The sequence below is a fragment of the Poecilia latipinna genome, unplaced genomic scaffold (assembly GCF_001443285.1).
Source record: "Poecilia latipinna isolate Pla-1442-1.1 unplaced genomic scaffold, P_latipinna-1.0 Scaffold82, whole genome shotgun sequence".
Taxonomy (NCBI): Eukaryota; Metazoa; Chordata; class Actinopteri; order Cyprinodontiformes; family Poeciliidae; genus Poecilia; species Poecilia latipinna.
The window spans coordinates 397,651-416,001 of NW_015112698.1; the positions used below are offsets into that span (position 1 = coordinate 397,651).

An 18,351-nucleotide genomic window follows, 5' to 3' on the forward strand; every position below is an offset into this window, starting at 1 on the left:
TTTGTATTACATTTCAGGGGAGAAAATTATATCTGACAATCCCAAAAATACAGACAGTTTCAGGGGTTTTAAAAGTCATTAACTGGAATTTATCAAATCAATAATAATTCAAAATTCTTATAATTTATAACAATAAAACTTATGTGACTGACTTAAGCAGCAGACCTGCATGAAAACAACTTCTAAGGGTTGGACATTTAAAGGTAAGGTGTATTTTAAGAGTTTAAAATGATCTTTGTGCTTTTTATCAGATAGCTGATGCTTCAGACAGGTGAGCATAATCAGGTAGAAAACGTGCCAAAAATGTCTATAAATGGAATATATTCCCAAACGATGTTATAGCAGGTTACTACTGCTTTAAGTGTTTTTGATTTGCACAGCAGTGGAGACCTTTTAAAATAATTTATGTGCATTTTTACACCAGTCATTTTCAGTAAGGTTTTCCTTCCCCTTAAAAGCCAATTTACATTTGGATTAATGTATTCTAAGAAAAGTAAGACTCACAAACTCACTTTAAATATGTTTTTCCATAGGACAGAACAAATAAATATCACTAGATTGCGATTCTAAGATTATTTTTATGCTACCTCAAAAAAGAAGAAAAGGAAAGAAAAACTCTGGTTAGAATTGATTTATTGTAAATATTGGCTGGATATTTGGTTTATGCTAAAAGATTCAACCTAAATTTCTGCTGCTGAAGCTCCAGTTTTATTTGTTTCACCTGCCAGAGTGCTGGATGACAAATTGAATAACACAGCAGATGATGAAACATTAAAGCCGGTGGAAAAAGAAAAGATTCGTAGGTTCAGCTGCTACCTGTCTGTCAAATCCTTTTCTGTGATTCTTTTTGCACTCAGTGGTGCAAGTTCAAGAATAACAGTGACATCGGCACCGAGTTACAGCATCCAAAAAGATGAATTCTTCCTCTATGGCACCAAAATTAGGTAAAACCACAGCATTTTATTCTACTAAAAATCCAAATTAGTCACAAAATAGTAAATTATTCCGAATTAATGAGATACACATCTGGGAAAAGAGAAGTTTAGTCTCTGATCAGTCTGAAAAGCTCAGACTGAAACTAAACTAAATAAAACTCACAGACTGAAATTAAACTAAATAAAATATGAAGCAGTGTGACGCTTTCTTTCGGTCCTGTACAGAAAAATCAGATTTTCTTTGTGTTTTTTTACAGGCTTCCTACACATTTTTAAATGCCAAAATTCATTACTTTAATAAAAAAATGTCTCGCTCTCTTTACTATTTCAAGTCATTTTAAATTTGTAAAGGTAATTTTATTTATATAGCACATTTTCAGCAACAAACCAATACAAAGTGCTTTCCAGGAATTCAAAGGAAATACAAACAAAAATAACAAACCAAAGGAAAGAGCAAAAAATAAAAAATAAAAAAAATAAAAACAATCTAATGTTGATCTAAATATGTAAACTAGGAGCTCCTGTTCAGACCAGTTTCCTCGGGTCTGATTCCATCTCTGGGTTGGAAGAACAGGAGTCTAAAACGTCATCTCAGTCCAAAAGTGTCTCTGCATCTAAATAGTGAGTACTCTACAGTTTCTGAAAAAATAAGCTAAAGAGTGACTCACTTTTAATGGGTTAAAAGTGAGTCACTCCACAGTTTCTAACAAGTAGTAGTATAAAAAGTAACCAAGTTGTTCCTGTAAGTCTAAGTCTGTTCATTCTAATTCTAATTCCTTTTCTGGGCTGCAGCAGTTTGAGTTTCTGCATAAAAGTTATCTAGGAAGTATAATGCTGATCTAAATTGTGCGTGCTCCACAATTTCTGATATTACTAATAAACTAAAATAATCTAAAATAATCCAGCACATAACACCAGTTTTAAAGTCCCTACACTGGCTCCCTATAGCTCAGAGAATAGACTATAAAATACTGTTAGTTTATAAATCACTGAACGGCTCAGGTCCAACGGCTGATCATTAAAGATCAGCTGTTGGACCCCTCTTGACCCCTCTGGTCTTCTGGTTCTGGTTCTGCCCTGCATCCTCAGAACCAGAACCAAACGAGGAGAATCAGCATTCAGCTTCTATGCACCACAAATCTGGAACAAACTTCCAGAAAACTGTAAAACAGCTGAAACACTGAGTGCCTTTAAATCTCAACTAAAAACCAAAACCCACCTGTTTAGAGTTTGAAACGTAATTAATTATGAATCTGATGATGGCACTGACTTTTGGTTGTTGATTCTATGTTGCATGACTCTGTGTTTTTGTGGTTGTTATGATGTAAAGCACTTTGAAATGTTGAAATGTGCTATACAAATAAAATTTGATTTGATTTGATTTGATACCTCAAATTTTTGTAGCTCACAGCAGTTTAGGGCTGTGAATATTTTTGAAAGGCATATTAGTCCAAAACAGTCGGAAGAATAGCATACATCCTTCTTTTGTGACTGATTTTGTCTCCTGTAGACAATAATCAAGTTTAGAGGAAGAGTCACTTATTGCGGACCTTTGCATTGAATCAGTTTGGTCTCTTCTTTATCCCCACTACTGGAGGCGGTTTCTCCTCATGAACAGCAGGTGGCAGCAGCAGCTCGTCATAAAGAAACGAAGTGGTTGAACTGTAAGCAAAAGAAAAACTAAACTTTTTGTGTTCTGTTTATAAAATAGTTGTTAGTAACATGGTAACGTTTATTTGACTACTTATCTCTGGTTTTTGAGGCGTTGGAAGATGTTTAAACAGTAAAAATATGTCAGTTGTTTCTTAGCTATTAGCAATGCATTGTGGGTAATCAAACGTTATTTTGAACATTAAATCTTTGCAATTTTCTGGTTTCTATAGCCCAGTTATCCCAGAATGTGTTAGCCGGTTGATCACTAGCCACTCAGCTCTTTTTATTTTATTTAAGCTGACAATGTGTCGGCACCGTGAGTCATGTGGGTATGTCTGCGAAAGACATCCCGGCGAGCGAGAAGAGCAACTCATACTTACCTGGCAGGGGAGATACCATGATCATGAAGGTGGTTCACCCAGGGTGAGGCTCAGCCATTGCACTCCGGTTGTGCTGACCCCTGCGAATTCCCCAAATGTGGGAATCTCGACTGCATAATTTCTGGTAGTGGGGGACTGCGTTCGCGCTCTCCCCTGATTCACTGTTAATAGAAAACATAAATGAGCTCGATGTGTTGGGAGGTAGTGAAGTTTCAGGTTTCATTTGTAAAGCTTGAACAGTTTCAGTTTAAAGTAGATGACAAAAGAAGAGCGTTAGAAAGTCCCTGCTTTGCATTAATACAGTAATTTATGAAGAAGCTCTCCAACCGATGTTTTCTGTTATTTAAATCTAATAGGAGAAAGTGGAGCTGGGCTTTTCTTCAAATGTGAACTATAATCGTCAAAATACTTAAACACTTTTGTAAATAAAATGGCAATAAATTGCCCTATATATTGGTATATATTGCTGGGTTTCAGACACGTGACCCGGATGACGCGCGAAATTCAGATGGTGGCCCGGAAGTAATGCCCTAAATAGGCTGGAACAGAGAGAAAATGTGTGTATATTTAGGATATGATCGTATTGTCTCAGTAAAAAAGACTTATCTTATAATCTTGAGGATTTACCTGGTGGCGAGGAGATCCACATAATTAACTACCAGGAGCTGCAGACCTCATATGACGAGCCAGGTGAAATTATTTTGTTTCAGGTTGAGTCAACCATTTAGGATCAAAAGAAACATTACATGGCTCTTTCTGCCTGGTAAGAACGCCTGGAAAGTAACAGCTCACTGTATGGCTGGGTAGGTTATATTTCATTTATTTAGCTTTTTTTAAGCATGAAAGTCCCACTGAATGAACATTATACTTTCTGCCAGGTACTCGGCACTGAGCTAGCTGCTAACTAGCACTCTGAGGACTACCAAACTATATTGACTACCAAGATTGTTTTTAGGATGTAAAAATAATATATCTCACCTCATATAAGAGTGGCTGTTCTAAGTTACTGTCCAGTAAAATATCTGAAAATGCATTTTAAACGATCCTTACCTGTCAGAAAGTGCCGTTGTCAGTTTCCGCATCTCCTGTTTTTAGCGGTAGATTGTTGACCCACTTTTCTCCTCTTTTTCCGTAAGCTTATTTTTAAACAAACAAAATTGTCTTTAAAAAAATATTATGGACTGAAGATTTTTAAACTAAATTGGATTAACAAAAATAATGATCAGGTGAATAAACTGATTATGAAACTAAAACCAAACAATAATTTCTGTCCTTATAAAGATCTAGACATAACATTTAAACTTCTCTGCAGGATTTCCTGATTTAATTGGATCATTATTTTGTTGATGGATGATTTTTTTTTCCATCATTGTTTCATTCCGCCTTTAAAGAATGGAATTATGGGTATTATCCTCTCCGTTTTTCAGTCTTTTTTGCATAATGTCTCCATAATTTCTGCCTTCGTCTCTCTTCAGTTCCAACTTGACCCCGTCTGAACTTTTTCAACCAGACTAATAAAACCCAAACATGAACTGGAGTCAGTTTTCCGGCTCAGAGAGCTCCATCTTTTTCAGCTGAGACATAAAAAATGGAAAATCCTCCCCAGCTGGACGCCTGCAGCTCCTATAGAGGGTGTGGAGATTCTCTGTTATAATAAAAACAGGTTTAAATCCCTTTCAGACGATCCACCTGCAGTGGAATAAAGGAGATTAGAGACAAACGGATCCCACATCCATCTTAAAATCCCCACAACTCGCATGTTTTTAAGTTTTAAGCATTTTCTTAATTTGAATTTAATTTATAGGCTTAAGCTTATGGTAAAGTGTGCGGAGATAAAGGTAATAAGCACTTTGCATTGCCTTGTTGCTGAAAATGTGCTATATAAATAAAATTATCTTTCCCTTTAATTTTAGTTTTTCTGTGTTCCAAGTTCCAATCCCTGTTCCGGGTTGCTAAATAAGACAATAAGATCATTAATGATGCTTTTTATTTGAGTTTGGATAAATATGTATCGTTTAATTTAGCTTTCTGAAATATATATATATATATATGTTAAAATGGTTAAAATGCCAATCGATCTTAGCAACAGACTCCAATGGGAATCATGGTGAGTTTGCCTACACTGCCACCTAGTGTTCCTTCTTATTAGCACAGTTAAATATTAATTTAAACGGCTTATTGCGTTTTTTAAATCTTGTTTTTATATCGTTTCTGTCAGTTATTTCTTTTTTAACGTTTCTCTTTTTTGGTGATGTGTGTATTGTGTTCTGTCCCATGAATTTTATATTGAAATATGATTTTTTTCTGCTTACTTGTCTTAGGAAAAAAGATGAAATTTTAGCTATCGTGTAAGTTTACTCCCATTAATTGTGGTAATGTTGATTAATATGATCTGTCCAAATCAAATCAATTTAATTAAAGAAAAAAAATAAAAAGCAGAAAGCTGATTAGATAGATGTGTCTACAAAGTACAAGTAGTGAATTACAACTTAAAAAAATAACTATATACTTTCAGAAACCCTAAATCACTCGATACTGTTTAAATGTCAATGAATACTGAAAAAACAAACTCAAATTTTGTCTAAATTGATTTTTTTTATGATAAACAATTTGAGATATAAATTGGTCATGATTAATGCAGGTGTAATTGCATTTGTCATATTTTAGGTGCTTCTAGATTGATTTTGTTACTTTATGGACAAAACTGAGGCTTTGCATTTTTACAATGAACAAAATATTAACAGGTGACACTACAAAAATATATATATATAAATAAATTTGTTGGAAAAAATAAATTACTGACCACCAGGGAACAAAACTGTATATTTTTGTTTTCATAAATTTTCCATCTACAGCAGTGTTTCTCAACCCTGGTCCTCACCGCCGCCCTGCTCTGCATGTTTTAGATGTGCCTCTATTCCAGAACAGCTGATTCAAATGATTGCATGACCACCAAGTGCTGCAGAAACCTGTTAATCACCCAGAGATGGAATTCAGGTGTGTGGCTGAAGGGAAATACCTAAAACATGCAGGACAGGGGGGCGGTGAGGACCAGGGTTGAGAAACACTGATCTACCGTGTAGTTTAATTTGTAACTTTGCTACAAAAATAACTAAAAGTTGAAAGGAAATTCCGTAATTCTTCTGTAAAATGTTTCAAACTCCAGTGAAGACTGCAAACAGATTATAAAAAAACATATTTATTAAAATAAATGGTAAACAGTTTGACAGTTTTATTTAGGTAAAGAAATTCAGAGGAAATGATGCTTTCTAGTCAGGGAGAGTTAATCTGATAACTTTATCATTTGTTTTACTGGACTTTTCAACTTTAATAAAAGAAATAATTTAAAACGAAAAAAAAAAAAAAAAACTCAGCCTGAAACTGTTTACGTTGGACAAAGATGCGTTTTAGTCAAAGTAAGTTTCCTTCACATCTTCAGCTCCAAGTTCCACCTGTAAAGTTCTTCTCCTCCGTTTTTAACGTCTTTCCAGATGTTGCTGGGAAATTAATCCGTCCAGGTCGGGATCGGGCCGACTCCGTCTAAAAGGAGTTTGGTCTCTCTGTGCTCCGATGCTGCTGAGCTAGCTTACCGTAGCCGCCTCTGGCCGGGTCGTAGTCCTGCCTGTACTCATCCCTCACCTGAAGAAACCAAACACAACCAGAGGCGACATGAAACACACGACGACTCAGACAGGATATTTTACTACGTTCAGGTCCGTCATTATAACAAGTTCCACTGGATGATAAATTGTCCCAGAAGTTATTGTGATAAACGATAATGTTGTTGCTTTGAGACCATTTTTAAGTAATGGTTAAAGTAATGCAGGAACACATTCTTCAGTAAACTTTAAATTCTAATAAACATTTAAGTTCTTCTTCTTACTTGTCCTCCAGATTTCCCGCGGCCGTACTGCCTGCCCTCCTTGAAACCGGCGTCCCAGTCCGTCCTGATGATGCGATCGTCCAGCCGTGTGCCGTTAACGAAGCGCATGGCGTTCTCCGCATCTCCCCGCGTGTAATATCTGATACAACAGCAGCTAAGGTGTGTGTCACACACACTCTGTGTTTAAGTTTGTTAAAACAGTCAGGCAAACACATTTTGGGTGTTGAAACTTCATTTTTTCTCTGATTGGGACATTAAAATTTGAAAGGATACTCTACAAAACAGAATCCACAAGCAGTCTTCTTGACCTTATCCAGACCTATGATGATGCGCTTCACATCGCCACATTTAGAAAACAGCTCATGCACCTGTTTTCACAACACAAATTGGAAATAAATAGACCTGAAATGTTATAATGAAACTTTAAAGTCGGATTATAACTAAGGGTTGTACCTGCTCCTCTGTGGTGTAGAAGGAGAGATTCCCCACATACAGAGTATTGCTCTGCTTCAGCAGCTTCTCCTGTTCATAGCGATTCCCCTAAAGCAGGAGAAACAGAAAAAATGTGAATAAAATATACTTTGAGAAAGCTAACACTTCAAATCCCATCTAAAATGAATCTGTTATGCATTAAACTTTAAAAAAGTAAACAGGATATCCTAAATCTACAGTAAAATAATGTTTTCTTCCAAAAATACATTCAAGAAAAATGCTTTTAGTGCAAGAACTTTATGAAAGTGTTGATTCTATGTGGTTTGTGTCATTTTAATTTTTGCGATATTTTATTGTGTTATGCTGATTGGGAAATTTCAATGTTTGTAAATTTTGTGACAAAAAAGTATCTTAAAAAATGTGACTAAAAACAGATTTTCTTTTTTTACTGAGTTCAAATTTTAAAATGAATTTCTTTATAATTGAATAAAAAACGCAAAATGAAAGCAGGCAAAATGGGAAAATGTAAATTAATCAAATCATGGCTGGAAATTACAATTTAAAACAGATTTTCCTTCCATTTATTTTTGCTTTATTAACAAAGGTAGGTGAAGAAAGACACTAATTACGGAGCAAAATATAACCACTGTAAACACTGTTTGAGTGAGGCACATTTTCTCATATCATCATACAGTTAAAGAAGCATAAGTCAGTATTTTTGTTCATATGTGCAGCAATGTAAACAATATGTATCTCGGGGTTAAATATCATAGCAGCAACCGCGTTCATTCAAAAACCTTAGCCGTTAGCTTCACAGTTGGCTAACTTGAAAAACGGTTAAAGCTCATTTAACTTCCGCGCCGCCGTCAAAGAGTTTCTTCTTCACTCACCTTAAAGTGCTGGTCTCTGTACTGACTGACCTCGATGTACGAATCGCTATTCAAAGCGTTTAGCTTCACGGACATTGTGGAGGAATCGCAGCAAAGCGCTCTGCTCCTTTTTTCAATGTTCAGAAAAGGGACACAAGAATTTCCGGTTCAGGTGTGCGTCTGTTAAAAGGCTCCGCCACCACAGAGTGTTATAAACAGCGCCCTCTGCTGGTAGCAAGCTATTACTCCATAATGGGTACTAATGTGGTGGTGTACCCCGCAGCTATAACAATGCACATAAAATAACTATTACACACCAGCCTTTCCCGCAATTAATTTTCTTAGTGAGAAAACCCCCTTAAATTTTCGCCCAATTAATTATCGTTTTGCTCTAAATTTTATCTACATTAACTAGTTTTTCAGCTTGTGAGCCTGGATTAAAATATATCTTGTATGCAACAGCACCTTGAACCATTATCACTTTTTTCTTCTTGTTAAAATTCATAAAAAGATTGTATATTTTAACATTTTAAAATATTTATGAGGTGTAATTTATCTTTTTATATGTTTGGTGCCTTCAGTAATCTTCTGCTTGGTCTCCAAATTGTTCTACTTTGACTTATTATGAACACATTTCATTTATTTTCATAAATTTTAAACTTTAGTGTTGGTTTATTGCAAATCAGAAGTGTTCAGGATGCTCGTCCACAATCAGAAGACATTGTCTAAAGCTAAACAACCTGCATAAAAATAATCACCACCAGCGCTTAAAGGGGAAAAGTTAGGGAAACATTTTATTGTAATTACAAAACAAAAATTATTCATAATCACTTGGCCCCTGCCTCAGTTTTACCTGATTTACTGTCAATCATTTGTGAAAGAGGAATGTAGCAATGTAAGTAAACAAGTTTTCATGAAGCAAAAATCAACAGATGAAGTGGTGTGATGTCATCCTGAACAAAAGCTGGACTTTACTGCCTAATATCATTGTTTATTACATCATACGATCATTTAAGTCCTACTAAAAGGAGAACCGAGGCTCTGCTGGGGTTTAGATTCATTTCCCTGGTTTTGTTTTTAATCTTCTTGCTCATTCTTCAAAAGTCAGGCGGTCTCCATTTAATGCAGCAGCAATTCTTGGATCCTGAAAGATGAAATAAAATATTCAGATAACAGAAAGAAATAATTAACCAATTTGAAATAAGAGATTAATTGAAATCAAATTAGGTAAAATAAAAACATGAAAAAAAATATAAGTGTGTGTTAATCTGCTTTGTGAATTACTTAGTCAACTTCCAAGTACATAGTGGTGTACTTGACTGAGTAATAATTTGATCAGTTACTCAGTACTTGACTAGACTTTTTACCACATACTTTTTACTCACGTAATTTCTTGGACGGATACTTTTACTATTACTTGAATAAAAATATGTTGAATTTGTGCTACTCTTACTCTAAACATATCTGAAAATAAGCTTGTTATTCATTCACTTAAGTTACTCAGAAATTTTACTCAAGTAAAAGTAGAAATACTAAATAAAATTACTCGAGTAAAAATATTAGTGAAAATACTCCCTAAAATCGCCCCCCCCCCGCCCCCCTTAAGTAAATGTGACCCTTAAGTAAACCAGTTTTAACATGTAAGAAAACAAAACATACTAATAAACTTCTTTAAATCCGTCGTTTATTTCTACGTCAAAGGTCCGATCTCCTTTCGATGCTCAGCAGCTCCACTTCGAAGATGAGCGTCGCTCCTCCGGGGATCTTCGGCGGAGCTCCCCGGTCTCCGTAGCCCAGCTCCGCCGGGATGACCAGCTTCCTCTTCTCGCCCTCGCACATGCCCAGCAGGCCCTGGTCCCAGCCCTTGATCACCTGGCCGGTTCCCAGGGTGAAGGTGAACGGCTGGCCCCGGGGAATGCTGCTGTCGAACTCCGTTCCGTCCTCCAGCTTGCCGGTGTAGTGCATGTTCAGCACGTCACCTTTGCGGGACTTGATGGGACAGTTGTCCACTCGCTTCTTGATCCCGATCTGCAGCTTCTTCTTGTCGGCTCCGCTAACCGCCGCGGGGCCGAGGGAGAGAGCCGCCATTACCACCAGCAACAGCAGCCGCATGGTTACAGAGTAGGACCGCTGAAAAAGAGAGCTAGAAAATCCTTTTCCGAAAAACGGATGTACGAGCAGTACGACCGGATGTGGTTCACCACCTGGTGTTACCGGATAAACATTCCGGAGGATATTGGGACTGAACATTTCGGTCCCAAGAACTTGTATTTTTTTTTTTTTTTTAAACAGTCCCTAGCTTTATTCAGTAAAAACTGAGTTAAATTCTTTTTATAAATGCTTATTTTTTGTAAAGTCGAAAAAGTTATATTTTTTTTACATTTGCATTTTTATGTTGTATATGTAATATAATAAAGTTGACGGTTTATAAATGTCCACTAATTTTAATTAACATTTAATTTAATAATGTAATATGTATTAAATTTTCATTATAATTTCATAATGAAAACCAAAGAAGGGGGACATATATACATACACATAAACAATTACACATGTTAACAATTGTGATTAAAAAAACAAAAACATTAATGCTACTTATGTGTGTGGGGGAGGGGTGTGTGTGTATTTCTGCTGCATTTTCCAAGACAGCCTCAGTTTTGGTAGTTTTCTAATATTATTTTTCTAGACAATTCAAGGGGAACACATTTTTCAAGTTTAGAACAGACAAATAACACGAGTAAAATACTACTCGTGTGATATACTACTCTGTAGTATATTTCACTTTTATGTTTCAATTCAAACATAAAAGTGAACTCCTGCCCTTCATCAGTTTTTGCCTGTTTTTTTTTAACTCTCGGCTGCGGATGGAAATATCCCTGACATCCAGCAGGGGGCAGTACTACAACTCAATTAAATGCAGATTACCGTAACACTGGAAGAAGAAGATTCTCTTGCGTTACCAAACATCCACTGTCTTTATGTCATTTAAATCCAACTTAAGCTGAAGTAAGTAAAATTTGTACTGACATATAATATATATATTATTTATATGCTTAATGAAAACTGATATCATTGTAGGGTTGAAAGAGGTCAAGAAAAAAAAAGAAGAGAAGAAGAAGCAGCTAACCGACTGCGGACAAAATGCTATCTCGCATGTTAGCGTATCTCGTCAATAACCTCCAGGTTATTGAGAAGTTGGCGGAGTCCCGTCCGATCCGGAGGGCGGCTCAGCTTACGGCGTACGCCCTCACCAAGGCTCAGATCGTCGGCCGGGACACGTCGGAGCGAGTCATGCGGTCCCAGACGCTGCGGCAGGTCCGACAGGAAGCCGGCAGAGTCCCCGGCGACCTGGAGGAGGTGAGCAACCGCCTGCGGAGAGTCCGGGAGACGTTCGTGAAGGAGGTGAAGGACGGATGGAAAGATGGCTCCAGGCGGATAAAGAAGTAAAGAAGACCGGAGCGTTTCTGTGCTGCTGGAAGGACTGATGATTATATTGGAGTTTAGGTCTGAATGAGGAAAAATCAGTCTGATGTGAGCCTAACAATCTGCCTCAACAAAGCTGACAAGCATAACTGGTTTGCACCTTCTCTTGTTTTAAAATGAACTTCACTTTTTGTTTTTAAAAACACATGGAAAGGGTTTTTATTGTATCGGAGAGGGGAAAAACTCTGTGTAAACTAATATTGGAATATTACTACGACGGACATTCAGGACCATACTAAGAAAAAAGTTACAATAAAATAAAACTTACGAGAATAAGCCATGATATCGATGTTCAATAAGTAGAATAAAAAGTCAAGTAAAGCCGTGATAATGAGAAGAGTATCAGTTTATTCACTTTTTCAATTGAAACATCAAATGCCTTTAACTTAAGGACCTTCATTTTTATTTATTGCCACCTTAATCTACACAAAATTGTTGTTTTTTTTCCAGTGTGCAGTTCACAAACTGCCGTCCTGCCAAAGAGCTTCGGCAGCTCTGTACTTGTAAAACATATTCTGCTGGAAATGTTTTTAAATGTGTAAAGATGTATCTGTATGTATATATAATGAATTTATCTGCCATTACAGTTTAAATAAAGACTAATTTATACCAGATTATTTCCAAAGTGACTAAAGATGCAAAATATATAAAGAAAATTTGGAGTTGGCAATATTTTGAAGTTTGTGAGACCTCAAAATATTGAGGTTTTCAGCATAAAACTGGAGGAAATGAGAAGGAAACATTTAAAAAAGAACTGCAAAATACGAAAAGCAGGGACATAGTTGGAGAAAATGTCAAATATTTTAAAGAATAAATTACATGACTCAGTTCATTTCGCTTACATGTTTATTTAATTTAGACAAGCACAGAACAGCAGCAGCTTAATGCAGTAATACTTATGCAGGCACACTGGCCTGGCAACTAAATATTAGTCACACATTTAATCATTTCACAAAGAAATAAATCTCTATCAGAAGGAAGAGAATGCATCAACGTCTGACAGCATGAGTCAGTACATATACACTGATATGGCACCTGAACGTCATATAAAAATAAATCTTTCATTGTAGGAAAATACACAACAATCAGCAGTTTAAAGCAAAATAAAATGGAGCAACAAAAATAAGAAAGGTAAGTTTGTTTTGGTCAGAAGTGAGAAATAAACTTCATTTTTTTAATAATAATTGAACCAAAGTTTTTTCTGAGTTTTAGTGAATTTTCTTTGAGGTAAATATGACGGTAACTTATTTAAAGTGGCCTTTGTAAACTTTAAAAATCAGCTTTTTGACGAGGCGCTGTGTAAATGTAACAGGTGGGAGCATACGCACTGGTATGGCAACCCACCCTCCGTAAACAAAATGGCGCCCTCCGTCTTCTTCTCACATGTTGTTAAATCTCTGCCAAACAAACACAATGTGCTCCGTTTCTCTTTATTGCTCCAATCAGCTCTTTTATCCCCAGATTGTAAATTAACACACAAACAAACTGGATTGGGTTTCTAGAAAGCAACTAGTCTGAAGCTACAAACTGTGATTTAACTAGGCCGCAATCAAATGAGTTAAAAAGCAGTGAAAGAAAAAGAGGAAGAGAAGTGATGATGAGGTGATTGAGAGTGCGGGATAATGTGTGTGAAGAAGAAACAGGTCTGGAGGTGAATCTGGAGTCGCTGCGGCTTTACATCCAGACGTTGGTCAACGTGAGGCTGAGCAACGCAACCAGCAGCAGCAACGCAGAGGAGACGGCTGCAACGAAAATCAGAAAATATCAAAACCGAAAACAGTTTTCATTTTAGTGAGGGCTATCTTAATAGACTGGCAAAAAAAACTTTTTCTGAGCTAAAAAAGTTGAAAAAAGAAAAATGTAAAATTTCTAAGATTAATCGGCACTTTGGGGTTTGTATGTAAATTCATTATAAATAACATTTTATTATCAGTTTATTATTAATCTAATAATTTACGATTTTTATTCCTAGCAGATTTTCCACTTCAAATTCAGAATTTCCAAGATATTTTGGAGAAAATTTCTAAGATTAATCTTAAAATTTCTGATTTTTTTTTTCTTGCAAATTTTCAACTTTCGAAACTCTGAAATTTCCTTGTTTTTTCTGGAACATTTCTGAGATTAATCAAAAAAAAAAATTCAGAGTTTTTGGGGCATAAATTTAATCCTTTTTTGATCCTGCGAGGCTCTGATGGAGGCGTCTTCCTGTTAAAACCAGCTTAGCATGTGGAATATCTATAAACTTCAGAACTCTGCAAAATCTGCAGCATCATTTCATAGCTAGAATTTAATTGGAATCCATAGATTACAGTAGAATCTGTCTATATGATTAATATTACTAATAAGTCTGAATATCAATGTTTCTCTCAGAAAACCAAATAATTTCACCTGTGTTGGAGGAGCTGCACTCGAGGTCCTCCACTGAGTTCATGTAATCCTGACCCAGCCACTCCTGGTACGTCTTTTTGTCGCCAACGCCGATGATGCGAACAGTGGAGTCTTTGAAAATCAGGTCTGTGCCCTCGTAGCCCTGAGAGTCAAACATCTTGAAACCAGAACCGGTGTCACTGCTGAAGTGGGTCTGCAGAGACGAAGGAAGAAATACAGGAAAATGGAGAAACCTCAGAATCACTGCGAAAGCATTAAAGTCTGCCTTAAATCATGAAATCTTTCTGTACAGTAGCACCAGCTGTGTTTCCACTGACCGGGTAATTATGCAATTTGACATTTTGAAAGTAAATTTTTCATTTTGTGCTAGGATGAGGTATTTTTTAACCGTATCAAAATTGGTTTTATTTCGCAAAACTGTGATGGAAACTTTTATTTTTCAAATCACACAAGTCACATGATCTAACACCAGCTGTTACTACTGGCAGAAACCATGAAGAAGACGACAACAGGAAGTAGTTTTTAATTATATATCGCCTGAACAAACTTATTCATGTGTGATTTCAATTGTATTTCTTGTTTAGTGGGAACATTGTGATTCGTGTATATTTGTAATGGAAATGCAGCAAGTGAAATGATAAATCTCAGTTTCTAGAGTGTCCTTCAAAGATTCATTTTCATTTTAAGTAATAAGTGTTGTCCCAGACTTGAGTCAAAGTTTTAGCCGTTTTGACTGAGCTCTGGACTGTCCTGACCTGTGCGCGGTCCAGCAGCCCGTAGATGGCGTGGATGTTGGTTTCTGGTCGCACCATGACGGCGTGAGAGGGAACCCTGGCCAGGTTGCACAGCCGGTACTGGGAGACCTCGGCTTTGGTTCCCTGGGAGCAGAGCAGCTGGAAGTCTGTCGACACCAAACCTGCAGCCCAGCTTTCCGTCGAATGACCTGAAACCACGACGGTCGAGTTAATTCCTGGAGCCGTCAGAACCTCCGAGACGATTTCTGAAAGGTTTCTCACCGTCTGTGTTTTGGAAGACAGTGGAATGCTTGACGAAAGCCACGTCTCCGTCCCCGCTAGCCAGACACCTGAGTGAGCAAATTACTGATTTTACGCCTTAAATAAAAACGTAGCAGAAAAGCTTTCTGCTTCATGACACAACTAGTAAATTATTTTGAGAGAAAAGTAAATAAATTCCCCCCATGTCCTCTAGGGGGCTCCATAAACACCAAAACATTTTTGGAGAAGTGTTAAAAACACCAGGATTGGTTTCGGTACCTGAACGCCCCGTCGTAACCGTCGTACCGATCTTTTCCTTTTTCACATTTATTCTGGCCCGAGTCGTCTCCCACACACAGATCACACAGGTTCTTGGGGAAGCCGTTCTGATTGGCGCCAGGAACGCAGCTCTTCTCGAAGAATCCTCCCACCGCTAACAATCAGAGGAGGCAGAAAACACAGAGATGAGCAGGGCAGTTCAGGACCAGAGTCACCAGAATCTGAGTCCAAATGAGGATTTTAGTATCAGCTCAAACGAGTCCAAACGTTTTGTACCATCTGACAGAACCACCAAGCTGAAAGCACCGAGACGCCACAATCTATTTGTAAATGTTTAAGTTAAAAATGCAAAATAATTTCTTTCTTTTTTTTTGTACCTGATCTGCAACAAGTTACCATGAAGAATTTAACTGAATTTACAACAAGTGAAGCTAAAATTGACATTTGTTGACAGAAGTTTTGGGTAAACATATTTACAAAGTTGTTTTTTTTGTTCTTATATTTTTGTCCAGTTTTAATTTAATTCTCCTCTGAGGATGCTGTTCTTCCTGCAAATAGTTTTTTTTTCTTGTCTGTACACTCAGAGGTGGTTGATTACCCAAAAACTGAACTCAAGTAACTGATCAAATAATCAATCACTTAATATTTAAAAATTACATCATCAGATGGACCAAAATGTAAATTTGAGTGGAAATTTTGGCATTTTAAGAACAAAAATTACAATAATTCATAAAAATAAAAAATATCAAAATCACGCAAAAGAAAAATTTTAAATCAGTTTCTTTCAATAAAAAACTGATGAAACTTTAACAGAAACATCAGGTGTGAGTCTGTTTGGTGAATTTTTGGTTAAAACTTGTTTGTTTTTCACTCAGTGGGAAGAAAATCCAGAGATTTTACTCAGTTAAGAGCAGAAATACTTATAATAAAACTACTCAAAGTACGGCGCAGTAAAAATACTCCAAAAAGTAAATATTTTCAAAAGAGTTACTCAAGTAAATGTAACTAGATCCTACCCAAGTCTGTGTGTACGCCAATAATCAATTACCAAACTAGTAGACGATTATTTCAATAATCAATTAATCTGATTAATAGTTTCAGCCCTAGAAACTAAAATACAAAACAAATCAAAATTACAAGAGGGAACCTGAAGCTAAAGTATGTATCCGACACCGGTATCGATATTATTGATACAATCGATATAATCGATCGACGCTCCTGCACTGACCTTGGGGAACCTGGCAGTCTTTCGGGCTGATCAGTCCTCTCTCTATCAGAGCGGACGCGGGGACGTTCCAGCCTGCAGTGCGACCGTAGCCGGTGTGACAGGAGCGACCGTTACGCAGGTCGTCAAGGCTACGGATGCCGGTGTTGCTTCTCTTCACCACTGCCACTGCGTAGTATGAGGAGCCGTCACGCTCGCCTTCTAGAAAGGAGAAAACGGGATGCATGAGAGCCGGACTGAGGAAACACGGCGTCTGGTTTCTGTTACCTGTGTAACTCTCGGCTGCAGCGGGAACCAAGCCGTAGTTTTTACCCGCCGTGTAAATGTACCCTCCATCCAACGTCATGGCGTCCGCCTCGTTGTTCTGCAACATTATGAAGATGGGAGACTGAAGCATTCTTTAGATCAAAGCAGTAAAGCTAAATATCATGTAGTTATAGTTACTTTGATCTTGGCCATGCAGTCAGCCAGAGAGGTGCCGTGGATGCAGCTGACGGTGGGAGTGAGGCTTTTGCTCTTAAAGGCGGCGCCCATATCGGCACATTTCTGCTGCTCTCCGCTCGACAAAACACACCATCGGATGGCAGAGGGGATGTCTGCAAAAAACCCTCAGTTACCTTCTGCTCTGCTTCACTCAGAGGTGGCAGGTTGAGCACCGAGAAACTTTCTTTTTGGTAGCCATCCAAGAAATCACTCAAATAAGAGTAAAAAAGTATTTGGTGAAAAGGCTTCTCAAGTACTGCGTTAACGAGACATAAATTTATCAATCAATCAATCGAGTTTATTTGTGTAGCAAATGTCAGCAACAAGGCAAATCAAAGAGCTTTAAAAACACAAAAATACAAAGTAACAGAAAATATCACGCAGCCAGCAACTGAGAAAACCAGTAAATATCAGATTGTGCCAACATTACACATTGGTCAATATTTCATTTATTACGGTTCAAAAGAAACTCTAAAATTTATGAGGAATTTTTGGTATTTTAAGGACTAAAATGAAAATAATTTACATAAATAACATAATTACAAAATCAGGCAAAAGAAAAATGTGTCCAAATAAATTTCTTTCCATGTGAAACGTACAAAAACCACAGGTGTGTGTCTGGGGATTTTTTGGTTAAAACAAAGTTGTTCTTTAAGTTAGAGTCGAGATACTTCATGATACAATTACTCAAGTAAAAAGTAAAAAGTTACTCAAGTAACTGAATAAATGTAACTTGTTTTATGGTTTTATCACTTTTGTTTTGTGGGGAAAAAAATTCATGTTAACATTCTTGTAACAATGTTATAAACTAGTTAAATGGATTACTGTGATTTTTTTATGCTATTTGAAACATTAGCATTAGCTTGTTTAGCTTTAAATGAGGTGTTAGCGGTGCAGCTCACCTTGAGGTGTGCAGTCCATGGCTTTCCTGACGTTGTAATAGTTGGTGCTCATCCACCTGACGGGGTCGTCCGCCTCCACCACTTCAAACTTGGTGGTTAAGTCAGAGAACAGAAGATTTCCCCCGCCGTAACTCGCTGAAGAAAACATGCTGAAATCTGACTTTGACTAAAAGAAAGAGACAGAGGTTTCTCTTAGAGGTGACCTTGAACGGGTCAGGGTCGACCTACGGACTAAACAAAACATGTTCGTTACATTTTTTGCACAAAATGATTCTTACATAATGACAATTTAGTCTGCTCAGTTCTCTGGGGTTGCTAGGTAACGGGCTGAGCTTCGCTGGGGTTGCTAGGTAACGGGCTGAGCTTCTCTGGGGTTGCTAGGTAACGGGCTGAGCTTCGCTGGGGTTGCTAGGTAACGGGCTGAACTTCTCTTGGGTTGCGAGG

General features: G+C 37.3%; 4 protein-coding genes across 5 annotated transcripts in view; 1 reads left to right on the top strand and 3 right to left on the bottom strand.

The window, feature by feature from the left end:
- Positions 1–6,151: 6,151 nt before the first annotated feature.
- Positions 6,152–8,336, bottom strand: ncbp2 (nuclear cap binding protein subunit 2). Its single transcript, XM_015020176.1, has 5 exons — positions 8,174–8,336; positions 7,305–7,391; positions 7,125–7,219; positions 6,852–6,990; positions 6,152–6,607 (listed from the first exon to the last, which is right to left on the bottom strand). Exons 1-5 carry the CDS (start codon positions 8,246–8,248, stop codon positions 6,509–6,511), a joined length of 495 nt encoding a protein of 164 aa, XP_014875662.1. The 5' UTR covers positions 8,249–8,336; the 3' UTR covers positions 6,152–6,508.
- Positions 8,337–8,919: 583 nt separating this feature from the next.
- The window catches only part of fkbp2 (FKBP prolyl isomerase 2), an 18,816-nt gene continuing 9,384 nt past the window's right edge, over positions 8,920–18,351 (bottom strand). Inside the window, exons 2-3 of one of the 2 annotated variants that reach the window (XM_015020163.1) lie at positions 9,812–10,295; positions 8,920–9,296 (exon numbers count right to left, since the gene is read on the bottom strand). In XM_015020163.1, coding sequence (XP_014875649.1) covers positions 9,848–10,264 — 417 coding nt within the window. In that variant the 5' untranslated portion in view covers positions 10,265–10,295 and the 3' untranslated portion in view covers positions 8,920–9,296; positions 9,812–9,847. Of the gene's footprint in view, positions 9,297–9,811; positions 10,418–18,351 lie in introns of those variants that run through there. The other variant, XM_015020158.1, reaches the window with a different exon arrangement.
- LOC106938259 (uncharacterized protein NCBP2-AS2-like) lies at positions 11,063–11,963 on the top strand. Its single transcript, XM_015020185.1, has 2 exons — positions 11,063–11,158; positions 11,231–11,963. Exon 2 carries the CDS (start codon positions 11,294–11,296, stop codon positions 11,597–11,599), a length of 306 nt encoding a protein of 101 aa, XP_014875671.1. The 5' UTR covers positions 11,063–11,158; positions 11,231–11,293; the 3' UTR covers positions 11,600–11,963.
- Positions 12,837–18,351, bottom strand: part of meltf (melanotransferrin) — a 15,756-nt gene continuing 10,241 nt past the window's right edge. The window contains exons 7-15 of the mRNA XM_015019751.1: positions 17,908–18,067; positions 16,967–17,118; positions 16,790–16,886; positions 16,526–16,723; positions 15,298–15,451; positions 15,040–15,107; positions 14,779–14,966; positions 14,024–14,216; positions 12,837–13,377 (exon numbers count right to left, since the gene is read on the bottom strand). Of these exons, the coding sequence (XP_014875237.1) occupies positions 13,310–13,377; positions 14,024–14,216; positions 14,779–14,966; positions 15,040–15,107; positions 15,298–15,451; positions 16,526–16,723; positions 16,790–16,886; positions 16,967–17,118; positions 17,908–18,067 (1,278 nt within the window). The 3' untranslated portion in view covers positions 12,837–13,309. The remainder of the gene's footprint in view (positions 13,378–14,023; positions 14,217–14,778; positions 14,967–15,039; positions 15,108–15,297; positions 15,452–16,525; positions 16,724–16,789; positions 16,887–16,966; positions 17,119–17,907; positions 18,068–18,351) is intronic.